Source organism: Oncorhynchus tshawytscha, linkage group LG05 (genome assembly GCF_018296145.1).
Source record: "Oncorhynchus tshawytscha isolate Ot180627B linkage group LG05, Otsh_v2.0, whole genome shotgun sequence".
Taxonomy (NCBI): Eukaryota; Metazoa; Chordata; class Actinopteri; order Salmoniformes; family Salmonidae; genus Oncorhynchus; species Oncorhynchus tshawytscha.
The window spans coordinates 32,470,643-32,495,975 of record NC_056433.1 but is presented as its reverse complement, the minus strand read 5'-3'; the positions used below and the strand labels follow the sequence as shown (position 1 = coordinate 32,495,975).

At 43.6% G+C, this 25,333-nt stretch overlaps 1 protein-coding gene across 1 annotated transcript in view; it reads right to left on the bottom strand.

Annotated features, from left to right (window-relative positions):
* Positions 1-2,929: 2,929 nt before the first annotated feature.
* The window catches only part of LOC112250497 (leucine-rich repeat and fibronectin type-III domain-containing protein 2-like), a 155,897-nt gene continuing 133,493 nt past the window's right edge, over positions 2,930-25,333 (bottom strand). Inside the window, exon 6 of the mRNA XM_024420692.2 lies at positions 2,930-5,883. Within this exon, the coding sequence (XP_024276460.1) occupies positions 4,848-5,883 (1,036 nt within the window). The 3' untranslated portion in view covers positions 2,930-4,847. The remainder of the gene's footprint in view (positions 5,884-25,333) is intronic.

The following is a 25,333-nucleotide window of genomic DNA, read 5'->3' as shown; positions in this document are numbered from 1 at the left end:
CAAAGGTCCATCCAACTGATTTGTTCCGACGCCAGCCTTGTTCTGAGGAATGCAACACATACTTTTCGTATTTTACGTATACTGCATTGGTTGGGGAGAATTGGTGGGCATAATCCGTGAACATCTAGCAATCCAAAGGTTGCGTGTTCGAGTGGCGTTGGTGACAACTTTAGCATTTTAGCTAACTCTTCCCCTAACCTTTCTTATAAACTTAACTCAAACAACCTAACCTGCTACGTAAATTCACCTAACCTTTGTCGTTAGTTTCCCTAACCATCAATGTAAATTATCCCTGTAATTCTTCTTTGTTGTTACAGTGCAACAAGCAAACTGGTCTCAGGGAAAGATGTATAATACAATACGTCATCCAAGAAGGATGATCAATTAAGTAATCCAATTCATACACTATTTTAATACCAGGTAAGTTGACTGAGAACACATTCTCATTTACAGCAACAACCTGGGGAATAGTTACAGGGCAGATTAATAAACCAATTGGAAGTAGGGGATGAAGTCCAGATTGGGAATTTAGCTAAGACACTGGGGTTAACACCCCTACTCTTACAATAAGTGCCATAGCATCTTTAATGACCATAGAGAGTGAGGACACCTTAACTTCCCATCCAAATGACAGCACCCTACACAGTGCAATGTCCCCAATCACTGCCCTGGAGCATTGGGATGGATTTTATAGGAAAGAGTGCCCCCTACTGGCCCTCCAACACCACTTCCTGCAGCATCTGGTCTCCCATCACAGGGACCAACCAGACACAACCCTGCTGAGCTTCACAGGCAAACCAGCAGTGGGATGCAGCATGGAACACTGCTGGCTGTTGTACAACTGGGTAAGAGGTACTGTATGATACTATACGTCCTATAATTCATATGCTATTGTACGACCGCTATTCCATTCGTAATATAACTTAACATAGCGGAATATATCATACCTTTGACATGTCACAGATTTACTTACATAATGATACAAATTGCACTGAGACCCCGTTGCCAGCCCTGCATAGCGAGAAGGGTACAATTTCCGCCGGCAATTGAGGCCTTTCCTACATGTGGGCATTCTTGCATTTTATTGCTACATTTTTCAGCTAGGACTCCTAATCACAAGTGTGAGGCGGTGATACTCCAGTACAGTAGGTGGTGGTAATGCACCATAACGTTGGGTGCCAACTGCCAATAAACCCCACAGAACAAGAACGGGGTGACAACACTGGTAGCTAGCTAGGACGACAATAAACAGTGTCCTTCGCCCCCGCCTGTCGAGCACAGTTTTCCCGCAGTTCTGTTAATGACGGCGAGGGCAGGTGTTAGCAAAGGACATTGGGTGCTAGCTAGCTAGTTAGCTTGCTAGTTAGGACTCTGGTACATAGCAGGCGGGATAGGTTGCTAGGTAGCCAACGATAGACAGCTAGACAGTGTCCTTCACCTCCCACCTGTCGGGCACTGCTTTCCCGCAGTTCTGTTAACGATGGCAGGTGGTAGCGAAGGACACTGTGCGCTAGCTAGAAGGAGGCGTGGTTGACACCGGTAGCTAGCTAGGACACCGGTAGACAGTGTCCTTCGTCACCCAAAAAACTCTGATAATACTTCTATTTCCATTTTGACCCACATTTTAGGGGACATTCTGACTATCAAAAGTGTCACACAAGCATGAAGATGGCGTGCTCAAGGGAGGCCTTCATGCACAAACTAATGGGATGCTCGAGGGGGAGGAATACCCACATGCAGGAACGACCCGAATTGCGGCCTGCAATCACACACTATTGTGCATAGCATGTGTTTTGACAGTGTCGGAGGTGGAGCTACGTTAGAGCTGTCAAATCCACAAGAGGATCCTGGCGTTATACCTATTATGGACATTGCCATTGGCTGCATGGAGTCATGTTAGTATCATTCCCATGCAGCTTTGTTTACACTTTCAAACACTGGAATGTGTGATCTACACCTTCATAGAAATCCTCATTATTTGGTTTAATAATTTGAGTGTCATTTTTATTTCTATATTGCCTACACTTTCTTGTTCTAAACTTTTAACGCGTATGGGGCCCATGTGGCTTCGTGATAATGACCATAACAACCAATTTGAAAGCTCTAATGAAGTTACACCAAAGATACTTATAACTAACCCACGATAGTTCATCTTGTATCGAGCTGCATGAGCTAACAAGATCCTATTGGCGTGTTTGAGCATGTACCTGCACTTCCGTTAGGGAACACGTACTCTGTGTAAGTGCAATAACTCATTTTGCCATATTTGGTAATGAGTTGAATTTCCATCCAGACGCTTTACATTTTCACCCCCTGTGATCCATCTGGGTTCCCGTCATCCATCTGTGGTTACACGTCCAACACGACCAAAACACCAGCTATGCGGGTGTCGGCTATTGAGGGTTAATACTTCATCTGATTGAATCTAGGCCCTAGTCTAGGCACTTTATCTAAAATCGACAGTGCATTTCACATTGGATAGCTACACAGATTCAAAGATCAAGATTCCAAATAAAGCTTTGTTAATTAAAAATAAAATGCATACAGCATAGTATTGCCACTGTACCTCCCTGGTTAATTTTGGTGCCTACTGAATATGACCCAGTGTGCACTCTGCCTGTATTTAGAAGAAAGGGCTTCATACACCTCACTCCACCTTTAACACTTTAAGTCCATACCTGCCTCCAACTCTCTGCCGAAACAACCCAAGTGTGTTCTAACATTATAAAATGCATTTCATGGCTACAGATACGAGTGCCTCGAGGCTATAGTCATTTAGACAGGTTACCTCATACGGATCAGATTACGGTTTACCCCAGAACTACCAGAGGCTGACAAAATAATTGCAATGCCGAACAATTCAATACACTTATATGGCAAATGTTTCACATTAGCATATCTTATAATAAAGGGTCTGACACAACAAAAATGTTTTAGAATATCTTTATTTTTTTCATTTTTTTTTCATTTTGTAGCAAAAAACAATAGGTTTGACCACCGAAACATTGTCTACAATTCCAGGTGAGAAATGTACATGGTTACGCTGTAATGATACAGTGAAGCACCTCTGTATTTCTTTATGCTTACAAAGAAAAGAAAGACACTGGTATACATTATTGTTTTTCGCCATTGAACATTATTGTACAAAAAAAGCCAGTATACAGAGTCAATGTACAGAAGCAATGGAAGTCATTCAGACAACGTGAGAAAGGACAGATAGAGAGAGAGTGTATAAGGTCCTTCGTGGTCTTTATGAGTTAGTCCTCGATAAACATGCAAGTTGTACACGTTACAGAAAAGCCAACAACTTCACCATTGTTGAGAGCATAACCATTGTGGACTGTACGTTTATGGTACCTTACAATGGATTTTTTATTTTTTTTGTAAACTCAAGTTAAATCAGTTGCAGTTCATGTTCTTGAAGGGCTGTCTTGACACGATCACAAAGAGATGGAGGGTTTTGTAACACTGCGAGTTTATGCTACCAAACCAAAAATCCGGTTGGACAATTCCTAGACACAGATAGTTCAGTACGAATTCCCTGTACATTTCTCATGCCAATAACTGGTAAGGGTGGCAAGCTGTATGCTTACTCTCAAATGTCGATCATTTAAGGTGATGAGTTCCAGATAGAGAATAAAGGTCAGTGCATCAAAGTTCATAAACATGTACAAATGTTCCTTGGAATTGGAGAAGAATGCTTGTCTCTCAACACTTGTGCATGTTGAGCTGCAGTTTTTCTGGGGGCTCAATCTTTCCTGCTGGAGAGTGTTAACTTGTGCTGGTTGTGAGCTCTATATTGGGTTAATTCACGATAACAGTTCCATTTTCACGTACGACCTTACCATTTTCACATGGTTAACTTTAAGAAAGAGAAATTGTTTGCTTGCTTTATACATTAATCCAACTTGATAGGGTACCAGATATGGAGTTATTTAATGAACCCTCAAATATATACTCTGTATATAAAGTTAATATATTCACAGACATTGTTTTCATGAAATCTTTTTTTTATATATTTTTGTAAGGATTCATTACATCACTGATATATAAATACCATTCAGTCCAAATGGATTAAGAAACAAAATGGTTCTGTGGATATAAAAACAATGTGGCTGGATATACTTGTGTATTGTGGTTTTTCATAATGCAAATATTGAGGTCGGAGCCCCATCTTGTACAGAGGCGAAGAACAGTATTAGACAATGTGTATTTGATCGGCAAAATTAAATATATAAAAATTCATGACATGTTTCAGATTAACTTGCAGCAGTAGTATAGTCCAGAGGCATGGCCCAACATCTCAGCAACAGTAACAAGAGTGGCTTTAATGGTATGCCATTTTACAAGTCAACAAATACAGTGATTTGTTTTACGTTCCTTGTGTCTGAGAAACTAAGGCCCTCGTTTTGAACAACAGGCCTGCTTCCAATTTCTGAGTTTCCATGTGACTCCATACCACACACAAATTGCACAATCCACTAGGTTTCATTACATGACTTACTTGTAGTTTGTGGTTGACCATTACTGTGCGTCCCCCCCTCCCCATGTAGAGAACACACACATACAAACACAAAACATCCTCACTCCACCAATCAGCTCCGTCCACCGAGCGTCTTCACCTTATTTACCCATTTGGGGTTCGAGAGGTGTGGTTTGAGCTTTACTTATCTGTCACAACAATGGTGGATCCACAATGGATTTAACATGAATTAATTCCATGTAAACAAGGAAGGAGGGAGGAAGCAGGGACTTCTCCACTCACCGGTGGGTCTATCAGAACTTAGGCGCATTGCCACCTTCCTGGGGCAGTGTTTAAGAAGATGTAAAGTGTGTCACCATCTCTCCTAGACAGTACTCTCCATGACCCACTCTTGGCTCTCGAAGGTCCCCTTGCTCCCTCCCATGTCACCCTCCTCGTCACACTGCAGCAGCATGCCGTTCACAGACAAGCTCCTCTTAGTCCAGATGCTGCTGATGCGCCGGGGGTAGCTGCACACCGGCGTTGTGGCCGTGGAGGCGCTGGAGGCCATCACTTTCTCTGTTTGTCGGTTTGTATCCATACAGTCCCCCATGTCAAACGACTGGCTTCTTTTTGGCTTGGAGTCCAGAGGCAGCATGAGCACCCGGCTGAGCCGTGAGTCCATTGTGTGGCCCAGCAGGGGCTCCCTGTCCGTGGGGGGCCTATCGCCGCCCGCCACTAGAGTGCTACTGCTGGAGGATGGCTCCCCCAGGTCTCCCCTACCCCTGGCCTGGCCCACCCGGAGCTCTAGGGAGTTGAAGGCTCCCAGCAGGTGGTCCAGGTTGGCCCGGGGCTTGGAGGGGGCCGCCTGCCTCCACATGTTGGCCAGGGTGCTGTTGGGGCTGTGAGAGCCACCCCCAACCATCGAGCCACCCGACGAGGAAGAGGAGGAGGTGAGGCTGCTCTGGAGGGATCCGCATTTAAACTCCACCACCTCGTCTTGGATGGTTACTTTGGCCTTGGGTTTGGGCAAGGGCAGGGGCATGCCATTCTGTCCCAGCCGGCCCCCATTGGTCTGTGAGTGGGTGGCACTAACGCTGGTCAGCTTGCTGATCCCCCCCGTGCCACCCCCCTCATTGTCGGTGGCCTTGTAGCGCAGCATCAGGATAATGATGAAGACGAGTAGCGTCGCCACGATGATGCCACCCACCACCAGGATCATGGTGCCCCCTAGGAACTGGCTGTGGAGAGACTGGCACTGGGTGTAGTCATCGCGGGTGAAGAACTGGGCACAGCCCACCACGTTGGTGGCAGTCAGGGTGGTGGCGGTGTCGTCCCAGGCGGCCAAGACACACAGGTCGTACTTTGTCCCCGATACCAGGTTGGTCACCAGGAAGGCATTGCTGGAGGCCGGGATCATCCTATAGAAACACAGAGCAAGTGTTAAACACGCATGGTGAAAACCTAGTAGCTTTGGTACAATTGAATTGATTTGGTGGGATAACGCTATCAACATGCGTCTTTCTTCAACACCATACATGTAATATCTATGCAACGGAAAGAAAACTGTGTTTGATTGTTCTTTATGAGGTAATTTCCACTAAAAGGAAAAGAGGGCTTCCGTGTTCCTATGTTCATTCCCGAGGAGATGTCATTTGTGGTTTCTGTTCTCGTCTAACAGACAGCCAGTTGTAATTGGCTTTATCTCTTTAAGCAGTCTGTCCTGCTGCAGCAAACAGACGCTCCACCCCATATCTGAGACACGGAGATGAGAGAGAAATAAATAACCAGAACACAGAGGAAGAGTGAAAGATAGTGAAAGAGAGAAGATTGAAAGCCTTGTGTAACAGCGAGAGCCTCAGATACCTATGTCGCTCAGGCAGCTGCAAGGGCTTTCTTACATTCAGAAGATAGAGTCTCTGAGGCGAGAGACAGGTAGCCTTATACAACAGTAGTGGATGAGACCATCTCCCCTGTCCAGAGGAGGGTCTTATACCCCTTAAGGACAGAGCAGTCCCTCCAGGATTTAGAGATTTTTTCTTCTCGCAAATCAACAATTCCCCACATATTTGAGGACTTGCAAATTTGACCAATCACCTCACTATTACCGCATAAAACAGCAAAATCATTACAATATTCCTTCATATAACTGTCAGATCACCTCACTGCAAAAAGAGGCTCCCCCACTCAGCGCGTTTTGAGACAAATTTGACAAAATCATTGCAAATTGCCTAGCAAAATGTCAGAATTTTGGCACACAACTATCAATAAAAAGAAAGAAAGGAATCCTGGAGGAGCTGTCAGAAGTAACATGTCTGAGAACATAGTGAGTGATGTCCAGGGAACTGGCTCGGAGCTCGTAACATCCTGTCAATTCCTCGACAACATCAGTCATTCAGTCAAGGTAGCTGGCCACGAACGCCCATGCTGGACTAACCCTTTAGTTTAACGGTCTGAAATACATTATTTATAACAAAGCATTTACTAACAGTTTGCTCGTCATTTCTTAATCATGACTATCACAATTGTAAATATCAGTACACTAGATTTTTACACATTTATTTAAAATGCTCAGTATGTTTCCTAAAATCCTTAAACATCCTGTGTTGTGTTCTTATTCTTTTACAGATTATATGTTTGTTCTAGGTCATTTTCAGCATCAGGTACCGCTGAAATGTCTACCACTGGTCACGCAAAACATTTGTAGAGTATTTATAAAGCATAAAAAGTGCAAAAATACTTTAATAATGATTTGAGAATGGTTTATTAATGTGGGAGTAATGATTAATACAGGTGAACGAACACATCATTTATAAAGGCATTATAAATGGTTTATTATGGACCATTAAAATAAAGTCTTACCAGCGGGCCATGAACACCTATGTAATATGCTGGCCATGCAGGTCCATGTAATATGCTGGCCATGCAGGTCCATGTAATATGCTGGCCATGCAGGTCCATGTAATATGCTGGCCATGCAGGTCAATGTAATATGCTGGCCATAAAGGTCAACGTAATATGCTGGCCATGCAGGTCCATGTAATACGTTGGCCATGCAGGTCCATGTAATATGCTGGCTTTTCAGGTCCATGTAATATGCTGGCCACGCAGGTCCATGTAATATGCTGGCCATGCAGGTCCATGTAATATGCTGGCCATGGAGGTCCATGTAATATGCTGACTATGCAGGTCCATGTCATATGCTGGCCATGCAGGACGATGTAATATGTTGGCCATGCAGGTCCATGTAATATGCAGGTCCATGTCATATGCTGGCCATGCAGGGCTATGTAATATGTTGGACGTGCAGGTCCATGTAATATGTTGGCCATGCAGGTCAATGTAATATGCTGGCCATGCAGGTCCATGTAATATGCTGGCCATGCAGGTCCATGTAATATGCTGGCCATGAAGGTCCATGTAATATGCAGGTCCATGTAATATGTTGGCCATGCAGGTCCATGTAATATGTTTTGGCCATGCAGGTACATGTAATATGCAGGTCCATGTAATATGCTGGCCATGAAGGTCCATGTAATATTCAGGTCCATGTGATATGCTGGCCATGAAGGTCCATGTAATATGTTGGCCATGAAGGTCCATGTAATATGCTGGCCATGAAGGTCCATGTAATATGTTGGCCATGCAGGTACATGTAATATGCAGGTCCATGTAATATGCTGGCCATGAAGGTCCATGTAATATTCAGGTCCATGTAATATGCTGGCCATGCAGGTCCATGTAATATGCTGGCCATGAAGGTCCATGTAATATGCTGGCATGAAGGTCCATGTAATATGCAGGTCCATGTAATATGCTGGCCATGAAGGTACAAGTAATATGTTGGCCATGCAGGTCCATGTAATATGTTGGCCATGCAGCTACATGTAATATGCAGGTCCATGTAATATGCTGGCCATGAAGGTCCATGTAATATTCAGGTCCATGTAATATGCTGGCCATGCAGGTCAATGTAATATAATGGCCATGAAGGTCCATGTAATATTCAGGTCCATGTAATATGCTGGCCATGCAGGTCCATGTAATATGCTGGCCATGCAGGTCCATGTAATATGCTGGCCATGAAGGTACATGTAATATGCAGGTCCATGTAATATGCTGGCCATGCAGGTTCATGTAATATGTTGGCCATGCAGGTACATGTAATATGCAAGTCCATGTAAAATGCTGGCCATGAAGGTCCATGTAATATTCAGGTCCATGTAATATGCTGGCCATGCAGGTCCATGTAATATGTTGGCCATGCAGGTACATGTAATATGCAGGTCCATGTAATATGTTGGCCATGCAGGTACATGTAATATGCAGGTCCATGTAATATGCTGGCCATGCAGGTCCATGTAATATGCTGGCCATGCAGGTCCATGTAATATGCTGGCCATGCAGGTCAATGTAATATGCTGGCCATGAAGGTCCATGTAATATGCAGGTCCATGTAATATGCTGGCCATGAAGGTCCATGTAATATGCAGGTCCATGTAATATGCTGGCCATGAAGGTCCATGTAATATGCTGGCCATGAAGGTCCATGTAATATGCAGGTCCATGTAATATGCTGGCCATGAAGGTCCATGTAATATGCAGGTCCATGTAATATGCTGGCCATGCAGGTCCATGTAATATGTTGGCCATTCAGGTACATGTAATATGCAGGTCCATGTAATATGTTGGCCATTCAGGTACATGTAATATGCAGGTCCATGTAATATGCTGGCCATGCAGGTCCATGTAATATGCTGGCCATGAAGGTCCATGTAATATGTTGGCCATGCAGGTCCATGTAATATGTTATTCATGTAATATGCAGGTCCATGTAATATGCTGGCCATGCAGGTCCATGTAATATGTTGGCCATGCAGGTACATGTAATATGCAGGTCCATGTAATATGCTGGCCATGCAGGTCAATGTAATATGCTGGCCATGCAGGTCCATGTAATATGCTGGCCATGCAGGTCAATGTAATATGCTGGCCATGCAGGTCCATGTAATATGCTGGCCATGCAGGTCAATGTAATATGCTGGCCATGCAGGTCCATGTAATATGCTGGCCATGCAGGTCCATTTAATATGTTGGCCATGCAGGTCCATGTAATATGCAGGTCCATGTAATATGCTGGCCATGCAGGTCCAATGTAATATGCTGGCCATGCAGGCCATTCAATGTAATATGTTTGCCATGCAGGTCCATGTAATATGTTGCTGGCCATGCATGCAGGTCAATGTAATATGTTGGCCATGGCAGGTCCATGCATGTCAATGTAATATGTTTGCCATGCAGGTCCATGTAATATGTTGGCCATACAGGTCCATGTAATATGCTGTAATATGTTGGCCATGCAGGTCCATGTAATATGCAGGTCCATGTAATATGCTGGCCATGCAGGTCCATGTAATATGCTGGCCATGAAGGTCCATGTAATCTGCAGGTCCATGTAATATGTTGGCCATGCAGGTCCATGTAATATGTTGGCCATGAACACAAAGGGGGTGCACAAAGGGGGTGCACAAAGTATTGAAAACAGGGGTGCCAATCATTCTGGCACATTTTTTATAAATTTTTTAAATTACAAATAAAACATTTAAAATTATCTCTGAGAAATTCTATTAGTATAAAAGAATGTGATTTTTGGAGCATACAATATAGCTCCGTATTTGTAATATTGATTTTTATACAGTCTTTTTTGCAAATCTTTATCAAGGTTGGCAATGATTTTAGATGTGCCCATATAATCATCAACAGGGATGCTGTGGAGAAATTGTCTGAAATTAGAAAACCACATCGACACCGTAGTGAAGAAGGAACGACAGCGACTCTGTAACCCTTTCCTGACTCTGAAAAGCACCCTGGATCCCTGCTCATCTGCGTGAACGTGCCTTAGGCATGAGGTCTGCAGATGTGGCCAGGGCAATAAATTGCAATGTCTGTACTGTGAGACGCATAAGACAGCGCTACAGGGAGACAGGATGGACAGCTAATCGTCCTTGCAGTGGCAGACCACGTGTAACAACACCTGCACAGGATCAGTACATCCGAACATCACACCTGCAGGACAGGTACAGGATTATAACAACAACGGCCCGAGTTACACCAGGAATGCAAAATTCCTCCATCAGTGCTCAGACTGTCCACAATAGGCTGAGACAGGCTGGACTGAGGGCTTGTAGGCCTGTTGTAAGGCAGGTCCTCACCAGACATCACCTGCAACAACGTCGCCTATGGGCACAAACCCACCGTCGCTGGACCAGACAGGACTGGCAAAAAGTGCTCTTCACTGACGAGTCGCAGTTTTGTCTCACCAGGGGTGATGGTCGGATTTGCGTTTATCGTCGAAGAAATGAGAGTTACACCGAGGCCTGTACTCTGTAGCGGGATCGATTTGGAGGTGGTGGGTCCGTCATGGTCTGGGGCGGTGTGTCACAGCATCATCGGACTGAGCTTGTTGTCATTGCAGGCAATCTCAACGCTGGGCTTTACAGGGAAGACATCCTCCTCCCTCATGTGGTACCCTTCCTGCGGGCTCATCCTGACATGACCCTCCAGCATGACAATGCCACCAGTCATACTGCTCATTCTGTGCGTGATTTCCTGGGTGAGGGCTAGGGCCATTCCCCCCATAAATGTCCGGGAACTTGCAGGTGCCTTGGTGGAAGAGTGGGGTAACATCTCACAGCAAGAACTGGCAAATCTGGTGCAGTCCATGAGGAGGAGATGCACTGCACTACTTAATGCAGCTGGTGGCCACACAATATACTGATTGTTACTTTTGATTTTGACCCCTCCTTTGTTCAGGGACACATTATTCCATTTATGTTAGTCACATGTCTGTGGAACTTGTTCAGTTTATGTCTCAGTTGTTGAATCTTGTGTTTTTACAAATACTTACACTTTAAGTTTGCTGAAAATTAAAGCAGTTGACAGTGAGAGGACATTTATTTTCTTTTGCTGAGTTTATATACAGTATTATACTGTATTCTTGTCATTGCCACTCGACATTGCTCGTCCTAATATTTACATATTTCTTAGTTCCGTTATTTTACCTTGAGATTTGTGTGTATTTTTGTGAATTGTTAGATACTACAGCACTGTTGGAGCTAGGAAGACAAGCATTTTGCTAGACCCGCAATAACATTTGCTAAATATGTGTATGTGACCAATAAAAATGTATTTGATTTGTTTCACAGTAGGTTTGTTCCTGACTACCAAGAAACATTCTGCGCGACCCTGATTTATCCCACTGCAGTAAACCTCAGGAGGCTGAAGAAATTCATCCTGTCCCCCAGAGCCACGGCATGTTCTCCCCACTTCCATCACTTGGACGCGGGCAGTACAGGCAGGAGCAACATGGCAAAAACTAACACTGGCCAATAGCTTCTACCCCCCCCCCACTCAACAGACATCTACCCTTCCCCACCCAAATAGACATTTATCATGATGAATAGCCCCGTTTTGCTGTGCAGTGCTCTCTCCTCTGTCCATGACTGATTGATTTTAAATATATTTGTTTATTCAGATGAATTGAAATACAGAACAAAGTGGAACTCAAGAAAAACATCTGCTGGTGCTTATCATGGGGAGATAAACAAAAAATGTGCGCTGCAAAAGCAGGGCATGAGGCCATAACATTAATCTCAGAAAGAGGGAGAGGGATAGTCCTGAAACATTGCTTCTGGGAAGGAAATGGAGAGGGGAGCCACAGTATTGTCAGTTATAGTTTCAACACACTTCCTCATTGGCAAGAAATAGACCCAGCGAAAACAAACAAACAAACAAATCATTATTTCAGGCTAACGCATTTCTTTTTTGGCCATCTAATCTCATTCATAGAAACTCATAATCAGGTTTAACGGTCATCTCGCGCCGAACTGCTCATGTGCAGGCCATCAAATCAAAAGCACTCCTTCGATATGAAGTTGTTTTTGACGAAAATGTAAACGTGACAGTTTGTCACTTTCAGGAGGTTGGAGTAATAACAAGTTCAACTACTTAACACCATGGCTCGAATCTAGGTTGTGCCTTTAGTTTTTAAAATAATTTTTCACTTCTCTCATTGACTTCCCAAACCCCGGCCGGGTCTGTTTGGTCAGGAAGCCTTGCGATGTTGCACCTCTGGGTTTAGAAACTCTGTGACTCATGTTTCAAAAGCATAGCTCATTCTTCTCATTGATTTCATAAAGCGGCCTCTCTCTGGACAAATTCAGACAAGGTCATGCCAAATGGGTCTCTTGCTCCATTGATTTGGCCTAAACACCAGGGTGCTGGGAAATTTGATTGTGCTTTTACAAGCAAAAATCCCTAATGGACTCTGCAGTCCCTGCTAGGGCATTTCTTGGGAGATGCTGCTGTACTTGTATTGTACTGTAGCAGCAGTGGGGAGATTAAATGAGCCGTGACTCTCGCCAGTGTCTGTGTCCATACCCTTGAGTGTATATCTTGCAATAAAACTTCCCGCTATACTAACTATAATGGATGAATGCAAAAATAAAATAAAATAGGGTGATAGGTGAGGGGGATATCATTTTTTTGTTGCTTTGGGGAGGTTTGTGTGGATTTTTATTGGGGATAGGGTAGGGTAGTGCGTTTTTTGCCTGGTTTGCATTCACAATTTTGCAGTTTTTCATATATAATTTATTCTATCCTAGCCAACTTTCACCATCTGCTTGCATGCACCTCCCCTATCAGGTTTTTTTGGTACTTTCCACATCACCAGCCTGTGCCACAGTCTCCACATGGGTTGCCGCCGTCAGCTCAGGGCTCATATTCATCACACTGGCACAAGAATCGGGAGGTAGACAGCACATGGTGCTGAAATTATCCTAATTCGAGTAATTCATTTCAGCAGTCTTCATTTTAAATCAAATTAACTAACAACTAGAGGACTTTGTATTGGAGCCTATTTCTTCCTATTTAAGAAATAGAAATGTAGGCCTACCTGTTTGACAGACTAAATTATAGGCTATCCATAAATATTTTGTCCAATTCCTCTCATAGTGTCACCATTCATTAATTACACTACATGACCGAAAGTGGACACCTGCTCATTGAACATCTCATTACAAAATAATGGGCATTAAAATGGAGTTGGTCCCCCCTTTGGTGCTATAACAGCCTTCACTCTTCTGGGAAGGCTTTCCACTAGATGTTGGAACATTGCTGCGGGGACTTGCTTTCATTCAGCCACAATAGCATTAGTGAGGTTAGGCACTGATGTTGGGCGATTAGGCCTGGCTCACAACCGGTGTTCCAATTAATTCCAAAGGTGTTCGATTGGGTTGATGTCAGGGCCCTGTGCAAAGTTGGAATCAGAGAATCGTCTAGTATGTTGTTGTATGCTGTAGCATTAAAACTTCCCTTCACTGGAACTAAGGGGCCTAGCCCGAACCATGAAAAACAGCCCCCAACCATTATTCCTCCTCCACCAAATTTTACAGTTCGCACTATGCATTGGGGCAGGTATCATCCCCCAAACCCAGATTCGTCCGGCAGACTGCCAGATGGTGAAGCGTGATTCATCACTCCAGAGAAGGCGTTTCTATTGTTCCAGGGTCCAATGGCTGCAAGCTTTACACCACTCCAGCCCATGCTTGGCATTGCGCATGGTGATCTTGTGTGTGGCTGCTCGGCCATGAAGCTCCCGACGAACAGTACTTAGGCTGACGTTGCTTCCAGAGGTAGTTTGGAACTCGGTAGTGAGTGTTGCAACCAAGGACAGTGTCACACTCTGACCTTAGAGAGCCTTTTATTCTCTAATTTGGTTAGGTTGGGGTGTGACTAGGGTGGGTACTCTAGTTTTTGTATTTCTACGTTGGCCTGGTATGGTTCCTAATCAGAGGCAGCTGTCTATCGTTGTCTCTGATTGGGGATCATATTTAGGCAACCTTTTCCCACTGGGTTTTTGTGGAATCTTGTTTTTGTGTTGATGCCTGTGAGCTCTACAGAACGTCACGTGTCGTTTATTCTTTATTGTTTTGTTGTTCGGTTCTCCTTAAAATAAAAAGATGTCGAACCAATTCCACGCTGCACTTTGGTCTGAGTATGATTACAACGACGATCGTGACAGACAGACGATTTTTACGCACTCTAGCAGGGCAGAAATTTGATGAACTGACTTGTTGGAAAGGTGGAATCCTATGGCAGTACCACATTGAATGTCCCTGAGCTCCTCAGTATGGCCAATACATTGCTAATGTTTGTCTATGGAGAGTGCATGGCCGTGTGCTCTATTTTATACACCTGTCATCAACAGGTGTGGCTCAAATCGCTGAATCCACTCATTTGAAGGGGTTTCCACATACTTTTGTATATTTAGTGTACCTGTGTCCGTGAAGTGTTTGGTCTGTTAAAACCAGTGCTCAAATTGAGAGGGTAGGCCTATGTAAGGGTACGCCATAGCCTACTTTTTGAAAAAGACAACAGCAAAAAGCATATCCCTTTTCAGCTTAAGAATTTGAATTCTGATTATATAAAGCTGTCTATAACAATGTTTTCCTCCGCAATGGTTTATGCTAGAAATTTGCTGAAAAATGCACAAGACAGACGTGACTCTGATCCATATGGGGGATGTCTTTAGTTTGTGTCTATGAAATTCAGCTACGATGCTGAGCTACAAAGTTCTTTAGCCGAGTAATAATTTGTAGTTTTGTTCTAGCAAGTCATTCAATAGGCCTACAATTCTGACGCTATCAGTTGATCTAGGCCTATTCACATTCTTTAAAAGAAAATATATTTAGACCCAGGCAGCTCTGAGGGACGCACTTGTGACCTTCTCTTGTTGGATTACGTCCAGGAAGAGTAGCCAGCAGTTAAGGATACTTTTTTTTTTTGCTTAAGTCCTCTGTCTAGGGTGGAAAGGTAACTTTTGAAATTAGGCTACAGTGCTTATAATCAGTCATATGATGTCTCAGATTTAGTTATTTGCAAACAGCGACTGTTCTGTTACAAGTCAGGTAGGATCACCACTTTTTTAAGAATGTGAAATGTCAGAATAATAGTAGAGAGAATGATTTATTTCAGCTTTTATTTCTTTCACCACATTCCCAGTGGGTCAGAATTTCACATACACTCAATTAGTATTTGGTAGCATTGCCTTTAAATAGTTTAACTTGGGTCAAACATTTTGGGTAGCCTTCCACAAGCTTCCCACAATAAGGTGGGGGAATTTTGGCCCATTCCTCCTGACAGAGCTGGTGTAACTGAGTCAGGTTTGTAGGCCTCCTTGCTCGCACACACTTTTTTAGTTCTGCCCACAAATTTTCTATAGGATTGAGGTCAGGGCTTTGTGATGGCCACTTCAATACCTTGATTTTGTTGTCCTTAAGCCACAACTTTGGAGGTATGCCTAATTTGATGGTAATCTTTGTTTTGGGTTAATTCAATGAAGAGGGAGGGTGCTGCCATTTTTTTCAAGTACAAGGGGAGAGTCATGTGAAAATATTTTTTACGTTTCAGACCCTAGTCCCTTAGGCTATTCATATCTTACATTTTTTCACCCCTTCTTCGTGGTGTCCAATTGGTAGATCAGGTAGAGGTGAAGGTCGAGAGACATGTGTTCTCCGAAACATAACCCTGCCAAGGCACACTGCTTCTCGACACACTGCTCATTTAACCCAGAAGTCAGCCAAACCAATGTGTTGGAGGAAACACCATCCAACTGACGACCGAAGTCAGCTTGGAGTTGCCCGGCCCGCCACAAAGAGTCGCTAGAGCACAATGAGACAAGGACATCCCGGCCGGCCGAACCCTCCCCTAACCCGGACGACGTTGGGCCTGAGTTCCATCGTTATCGCGAAAGGGAAGTGGTCTATGTGAGAATTGACTTATTCTGTTGGAGTCTGTAGTTTCTTTCATCTCAGGGGTTCAAAAGGCTTTGTGGCTTTTTTTCACATCTTTACTATTCCTTCTGTGCAGTGGTTTGCTAAATGACTCATGTTTCCTCTCTTGCAATACCTACAGTCTGTAGTGTCGACTCAGCACTGCAATGCTGTGCCTTAGACCGCTGTGTCACTCGGGAAGCCCAGGCTATTCAAATGTAAGAGAATCCTGCTATGAGCCCATCAATACACAAAATGTTCACAAATGGAGTTCCTAAATCCAAAGTGAATTTTATTTATTTGAATTGTTTAACCTTTATTTAATTAGACAAGTCAATTAAGAACAAATTATTATTTACACTAACTGTCTACCAAGAGGGAAACGGCCTCCTGCAGGGATGGGGAAAAATAAAATAAATAAATACATATAGGATAAAACACACATCACGACCCCACTACACTACATAAAGAGAGACCTAAGGCAACAACACAACATGGCAGCAACACATGACAACACAGCATGGGAGCAACAGAACATGACAACAACACCGTAGCAACACAACATCGTAGCAACACAACATGGCAGCAGCAGAACATGGCAGCAGCACAAACATGGTACAAACATTGTTAGGCACAGACAACAGCATGAAGGGCAAAAAGGTTGAGATAACAATACATCACTCGAAGCAGCCACAAGTGTCAGTAAGAGTGTCCATGATTGAGTCTTTGATTGAAAAGAAGGAGATAAATCCGGCCCGTTTTAGTGTTTTTTTGCAGCTCGTTCCAGTCGCTAGCTGCGGCGAACTGAAAAGAGGGGCGATCCAGGGACGTATGTGCTTTGGGAACCTTTAACAGAATGTGACTGGCAGAACGGGTATTGTATGTGGAGAATGAAGGGTTGCAGTAGGTATCTCAAATAGGGGGGAGTGAGGCCTAAGAGGGTTTTATAAATAAGCATCAAACAGTGGGTCTTGGGCCGAGTATACAAAGATGGCAAGTTTACAGAGGAGTATAAAGTACTTCTACATCTGCATTGCTTGCTGTTTGGGGTTTTAGGCTGGGTTTCTGTATAAGCACTTTGTGACATCAGCTGATGTAAAAAGGGCTTTCTAAATACATTTGATTTGATATAGAGTGCAGTGATGTGTCCTATAAGGAGCATTGGTGAAAAATCTGGTGGCCGAATGATAAAGAACATTTAGTCGCTCGAGAGCATCCTTACCTGCCAATCTATAAATTACGTCTCTGTAATCTAGCATCGATAGAATGGTCATCTGAATCAGGGTTAGTTTGGCAGCTGGGGTGAAAGAGGAGCGATTACGATAGTGGAAACCAAGCCTAGATTTAACCTTAGCCTGCAGTTGAGCCTTGTTTTGGAGCTAGCTGTTTAGAGCAAGGTTAAGGGGAGAAAAAAATGATTAGACTTTATGAAAGCTTTGTTATAGAGTGTTTAACACCAAATACTGTATCATCTGCATATAAATGGATGAGTAGAGCTTCTGACTGCCTGAGCAATGTTGTCGATGTAAATTGAGAAGAGCGTGGGGCCTAGGATCGAGCCTTGGGGTATTCCCTTGGTGACAGGCAGTGGCTGAGACAGCAGATGTTCTGACATTACACATTGCACTCTTTGAGAGAGGTAATTAGCAAACCAGGCCAAAGACCCCTCAGAGACAGCATTACTTCTTAAGACCCACAAGAATGGAATAGTCTACTGTATCATAAGCTTTGGCCAAGTCAACAAAAATAGCAGCACGACATTGCTTAGATTCAAGGGCAGTGGTGACATCATTTAGGACCTTTAAGGTTGCAGGGACACATCCATACCAGAGAAAATACTATAGACTATAGATCAAGAAAGACAGTCAGTTATTATTATTGACAAGATTTTCCAACACTTTTGCTAAACATAGCAAGTTAGTAATTGACCTATAACAGTTAGGATCAGCTTTATCTCACCCTTTAAATAAAGGATGCACCGTGGCTGCCTTCCAAGCACTGGGAACCTCCCCAGAGAGGTGAGAGAGGTTGAAAAGGTGAGAGAAGAAAGGTAACCTTAAAGAAGAAAGGATCTGAACCATCTAACCCAGATGTTGTTTTTTTGTGTTGTTTAAGGAGCTCGTTTAGCACCTTAGACTCAGTGACCACCTGCAGGGAGAAGCTGTGTAGCGGGGCAGGGGGAAAAGAGGGAGGAGCATCGAGGGCTAGTCGCATTAGAAGGGCTGGGAGATGACGAAGTGTTGGATGTGCAAGGAGGCATGGCTGAGTCAAATAGGAAGTTATTCTCCAGGTCTTTCACTGTTTTCCAGAACATCTTGGGGTTAGACCCACAGAGAGAAAACTGCTCCTTAAAAGTAACTAACTTTGGCCTTCCGGATAACCTGAGTGCACTTATTTCTCATTTGCCTGGACGACAGCCAGTCAGCTTGAGTTTTTATGTGCTGAGCCAAATGGTGTTCTTGAGGTGGGGTGACTCTGCCAGATCACAGTCGAACCAGTGGCTGAGCCTGTTTTTAATTCTGTTTGGAATCATACCTTGTGGGAATGGTAATAATATGAGGGAGATTTAGGGTGTCTCACTGTTTTAAGACATGGTCAGGTGGTTTAAGCATGTCCCAGTTTAGGTCACCTACTGAAGTAGGATAATTTGTGACTTAGTGTAAGGAGCCAGGAGGAAGCTTAAGGCAGGTAGGGTACAAGGCCGGTGCTGATGGTGGACAATAACACCCAGCAAAAGTCAACAACGTGCTATTTGAAAGCTTAATGCTTAATGCTTAAAACCAGCAAATCAAACCTCCTTTGGAAGATCTGCATTGTGTAACGATCGTCTGTGGTGGAAGAAGGTGAGGGCCAAAGCGCAGCGTGGTAAGTGTTCATGTTTTTTAATAAAGTAATGAACACTGAACAAAACAATAAACGTGAAGTAATCAAACCGAAACAGTCCCGTGTGGCACCAACACTAACACGGAAAATAAACACCACAACTCAAAAGGGAAACCAGGCTCCCTAAGTATGATTCTCAATCAGGGACAACGATTGACAGCTGCCTCTGATTGAGAACCATACCAGGCCGAACAATCCCAAATCAATAGAAAAAAGAACATAAGACAACCCACCCAACTCACGCCCTGACCATACTAAAACAAAGACATAATAAAAGAACTAAGGTCGGAACGTGACACTTTGCCAAAAAAGGTTATTACTAGAACGGTTTACATCAGTGTTGAGAACACTTTCTTGACCATGTCCCAGTAATTAACTACACATCTGGATTGGAGCTGTGAACCGACACTTTCAATTGACCAATTTTAGATAATAAGCTTCTTGTATTAACGTGCAGAAAACCCAGGCTTTTACGAGAGCAAAAATCAGTGAAGCCGAAATCATCAGAGCACAAGTCAAATTTGGGGCTATTAACAGTAGACGGGCCAGGGTGTACATGCACATTTCCAGAAATGATCTGCAGTAATACAATCATGGCACAGCAGAGGACAGGGAGAGCTGATTTTCTATGATATTTGAATGTGCATCAGATGGCAACAAGATCATAGTGTACAGCAATTTCATCAGGTAACATGAATACAAAGCCTGGCGAGAGGGGGTTTGAATGGAATGGGAGTCCAAGATACCATGCAACCGATAGAGAGTCACGAGTTGGGGAACAAACATTGCCTGTCCCACGGTTAGGTGAACAAGCAAGTTCATGGTCAAGAAAGTGTGCAGGGGTCATGGAGCAAATTGCACAAACCTGAAGAAAAAAGTTAAATGGTTTGGGGCTAGCCATTGTAACTTCAAAGAGTCTCTTGCCCCAACAAAATAACGTGAGAGAGTAGCTCTTTATGAGTTCAGTAGGTTATAAAAGTCTAATATAAAATAAATAAATAGTAGGCTTATGCTAGTTAATTAAAGTGTTGCTGAGTAAAGCTCAAATAATATGATTCACAAGTTAATTAGCCAACATAAAATTCAGATCAGTCAAAATTCTGTGGCGTGTGTGTATGTACGTATGTGCGTGTGTGCTCGATGTGAGCGAGCGAAAGCTCGGGAGAGAGGGGGAGTGTGACTAGGGTACCTGTGCCAGACAGGGGGACACAGGCCAGGGCAGACGGGGCCCAGATCGCCGGGTGGGATCCAAGCAGCAGTGCAGCAGGCAATGGGAGTAGGTGTCACACCCACTTGGGAGAAGCTTTTGTAAGGAGGCTGAGTAGGAGAGGACGCGTTCAACCTTACCAGACACGTGGTGGAGCAGATAAAAACATCCAAAGGGAAAAGCTGAATGAAAAACGTTGGGCGAAGACAAAACCAAGACGCCGGTAAAAATGCTCAATTCCAAAGCCAGATCAAACAGAAATGAAAGTAAAGAACGAAAAAGTAAACGCTGTAATATCCCAGCAGCGTCCAGAGCCAGCAGTCATTCGTTAGAAAGGTATTCATCATAACTTAAAAAGACGAATGTATCCATCTCTACCTCAGATTTCTGTCTGAAATGCACCATTAAAATGCAAATCCAGATCCCATCTCCCTCCCTTAAAAAAAATCATGATCTGCCTGAATATTTCATTACGTTATGACTAACACAGGAAGTCATCCGTTCACTTGTACCCAAATGGGACACATTTAAAAGACCACATTCTCAAGTATTAATGTCTTGGCCTAAGGATAGGTTCAAGTTCAACAAACAGAAATGTAAAATGGGTTCAGGGAAAGGCTCTAGATGGGCAAGAACCCCCTTTCTGTGTGTACTATGGGCTAATGCTTACACAACATACAGTAAAAAGAGTGGAGAAAATGATCTTGACATTACATGATGTTGAGTACTATATGGCAAGAGGCACATTAACCGTTTCTCACAGAGAGTGCTAATCAAAGTAGCATGTTTCTTTGTGATGCGTGAGCAGTGGAGCGTGGATCCACACCACTCTCTTCAACTCCAGCTAATAGCCAATAATAGTGGCCCCAAGTGCTTGCTATCATTTCTGAAGCACATCTCCAAGCCGAGGAGAAGTACAGGCATTAAATCACATGACATGCGACAATCCAACCATTATATGGGGGGGCCTCATTGCAATTCAACTGAAATATCACTGAATGTCCCCATCTCACACATAACTTCCATTACTATGTCCATATACACTCTTAGAAAAAAGGGTTCCAAAAGGGTTCTTTGGCTGTCCCCATAGGATAACCCTTTTTGGTTACAGGGAGAACAATTTTTTGGTTCTTTGTAGAACGGTCTGTGGAAAAGGGTTCCCAAAAGGGTTCTATCCGGAAGCAACAAGGTTCTTCAAAGGGTTCTCCTATGGAACCCTTTTAGGTTTTAGATAGCACCTTCCTTGGCTTCCATCTCTACCTCTAAAATCCTGATGGATAAACATAATGCCCTTAACATATTCATGATGATACATCCTCTGGGTAGACAGCATATTATTTCTATCTTTCCCTAAACCATATGGTAAATCAGTATACTGTTTGATTCTCTTCCAAGCCCTTTGTCAATACTACATATTTTACCCTTGATGATTTAGGTTTGGCAGAGACACGAGAAAGCATGTCATATTTTGAGTGTCAGAGATTTGTGTTGAAGAGTAAGAAGGACTGTTTTTCTCACTTGCTGTTATCAAAATCAAATAAAAAATTATTGGTCAAATGAGGCGAATACAACAGCTGTAGACTTTACAGGGAAATGCTTACTTATGAGCCCATTACAAAAAATGCAGAGTTAAAAAGTAGACAGTACCGAGTCAATGTGCCGGAGTATGAGGTAGTTGAGGTATTTGAAGTAATTCAGTATGTGCATGTGGGTAGGGATAAAAGTGACTAGGCAATATATAATAAACAGAGCAGCAGCAATGTACGCTGCCATTCAAAAGTTTGGGGTCACTTAGAAATGTCTTTGTTTTAAAATAAAAGCACATTTTTGTCCATTAAAATAACATTAAATTTAACAGAAATACAGTGTAGACATTGTTAATGTTGTAAATGACTATTGTTGCTGGAAACAGCTGATTTTTTATGGAATATCTATGTAGGGGTACAGAGGCCCATTATCAGCAACCATCACTCCTGTGTTCCAATGGCACATTGTGTTCGCTAATCCAAGTTCATAATTTTAAAAGGCTAATTGATCATTAGAAAACCCTTTCGCAATTATGTTATCACAGCTGAAAACTGTTGTTCAGATTAAAGAAGCAATACAACTGTTCTTCTTTAGACTAGTTGAGTATCTGGAGTGTCAGCAGTTGTGGGTTTGATTACAGGCTCACAATGGCCAGAAACAAAGACCTTTCTTCTGAAACTCATCAGTCTATTCTTGTTCTCAGAAATTAAGGTTATTCCATGTGAGAAATTGCCAAGAAACTGAATATCTCGTACAACGCTGTGTACTACTCCCTTCACAGAACATTGCAAACGGGCTCTAACCAGAATAGAAAGAGGAGTGGGAGGCCCCGGTGCACAACTAAGCAAGAGGACAAGTACATTCGAGTGTCTAGTTTGAGAAACAGACACCTCACAAGTCCTCAACTGGCATCTTCAGTAAATAGTACCCGCAAAACACCAGTCTCAACATCAACAATGAAGAGGCGACTCCGGGATGAGGCCTTCTAGGCAGAGTTCCTCTGTCCAGTGACTGTGTTCTTTTGCCCATCTTAATCTATTATTTTAATTGGCCAGTCTGAGATATGGCTTTTTTTTACCCCCTTTTTCTCCCCAATTTCATGGTATCCAATTGTTAGTAGTTACTGTCTTGTCCCATCGCTACAACTCCCGTACTGGCTCGGGAGAGACGAAGGTCGAGAGCCATGCGTCCTCCAAAACACAATCCTACCAAGCCGCACTGCTTCTTAAGTAACACAGCGCGCATCCAACCCGGAAGCCAGCCACACCAATGTGTCGGAGGAAACACCGTACACCTAATGACGTGGTCAGCGTGCACTGCGCCACAGGAGTTGCTAGTGCGCGATGAGACAAGGATATCCCTACCGGCCAAACCCTCCCTAACCCGGACGACGCTAGGCCAATTGTGCATCGCCCCATGGACCTCCCGGTCGTGTCCGGCTGCGACAGAGCCTGGGTTCGAACCCAGAGTCTCTGGTGGCACAGCTAACACTACAATGCAGTGCCTTAGACCACTGTGCCACCCGGGAGGTGAGATATGGCTTTTTCTTTGCAACTCTTTCCAGCTACAATAGTCATTTACAACATTAACAATGTCTACACTGTATTTCTAATTGCTTTGATGTTATTTTAACTGATAAAAAATGTGCTTTTCTTTAAAAAACAAGGACATTTCTAAGTGACCCCAAACCTTTGAACGATAGTGTATATGAAGTGTGAAAATGTGTCTATGTGTGTGTGTGTGTGTGTGTGTGGTGTCAATATGCAGCTGTGTGTGTTTTGTGTCTGTGAGTGTGTGTGTGTGTGTGTGTGTGTGTGTGTGTGTGTGTGTGTGTGTGTGTGTGTGTGTGTGTGTGTGTGTGTGTGTGTGTGTGTGTGTGTTGGAGTGTCAGTGTAGTATGTGTCAGTGTGTGTGGAGAGTTTTGTGAGTGTGCATAGAGCCAGTGCAAAGGAGTATGTGCAAAACAATTAAGATAAAGATATCATTTGATTAAATGCTCAGCAGTCTTATGGCTTGGGGGTAGAAACTGTTCAGGTGCTTTTGGTCCCAGACTTTGGTGCTCCGGTATCGCTTGCCGAGTGGTAGCAGAAAGAACAGTCTGAATTGGGTGGCTAGAGTCTTTGACAATTCTTAAGGTCATCATCTGAAACTACTTATATTAGAGGTCCTGGATGGCAGGGAGTTCGGCCCCATTGATGTACTGGGCCATACACATTACCCTTTGTAGCGCCTTGTAGTTGGATGCCGAGCAGTTGCCATGCCAAGTGGTGATGCAGCCAGTCAAAATGCTCTGTAGGTGCAGCTGTAGAACTTTTTGAGGATCTGAGGGCCCACGCCAAATCAGTTCAGCCTCCAGGGGGGGATGAGGCGTTGTCATGCCCTCTTCACAACTGTGCTGGTGTGTTTAGACCATGATAGGTCCTGAATGATGTGGACAGTAAGGAACTTGAAGCTATTGACCGGCCTCCACTACAGCCCTGTCGATGTGAATTGTGGCAATAAGCTCCTTTGTCTTGCCCGCGTCGAGGGAGAGGTTGTTGTCCTGGTACCACACTACTTTCTACTTTTACATTTTGGAACACAGCTTGTGTGTTTTGTAACGGACTTTTTGACGTGTAACTGTAAGTTATATTTAATGTTTTATTTTTATTAGATAATCTGATTTCAGGTCAGATTATCTTCTTGACACTGAAATATGATGTAATATTATTACTGTCTCATCATCATCGGTGATCAGGCCTACCACCATTGTGTCGTTTGCAAACGTAATGATGGCGTTGGAGTCTTGCACGGCCACCCAGTCGTGGGTTAACAGGGAGTATAGGAGGGGACTGAGCACACACCCCTGTGGGGCCCCCGTGTTGAGAGTCAGCGTGACAGATGTGTTGTTGCCTACCCTCACCACCTGGGGACAGCCAGTCAGGAAGTCCAGGATGCAGTTGCAGAGGGAGGTGTTTATTAGCTTATTGATGAGCTTGAAGGGCACTATGGTGTTGAATGATGAGTTGTAGTCAATAAAAAGCATTCTCACATAGGTGTTACTTATGTCCAGGTGGGAAAGGGCAGTGCAATAGAGATTGCATCCCCTGGGAATCTGTTGGGACGGTATGCAAATTTCAGTGGGTCCAGGGTTTTTGGGATGATTGTGTTGATGTGAGCCATGACCAGACTTTCAAAGCATTTCATGGCTACAGATGTGAGTGCTATGGGGCGCTAGTCCTTTAGACATGTTACCTTGGCTTTCTTAGGCACAGGGACTATTGTTGTTTGCTTGAAACATGTTGGTATTACAGACTGGGTCATAGAGAGGTTGAAAATGTCAGTGAAGACACATCCTGGTAATCCATCTGGCCCTGCGTCCTTGTGAATGTTAACCTGTTTAAAAGGTCTTACTCACATCGGCTATGTATCATACAGTCATCC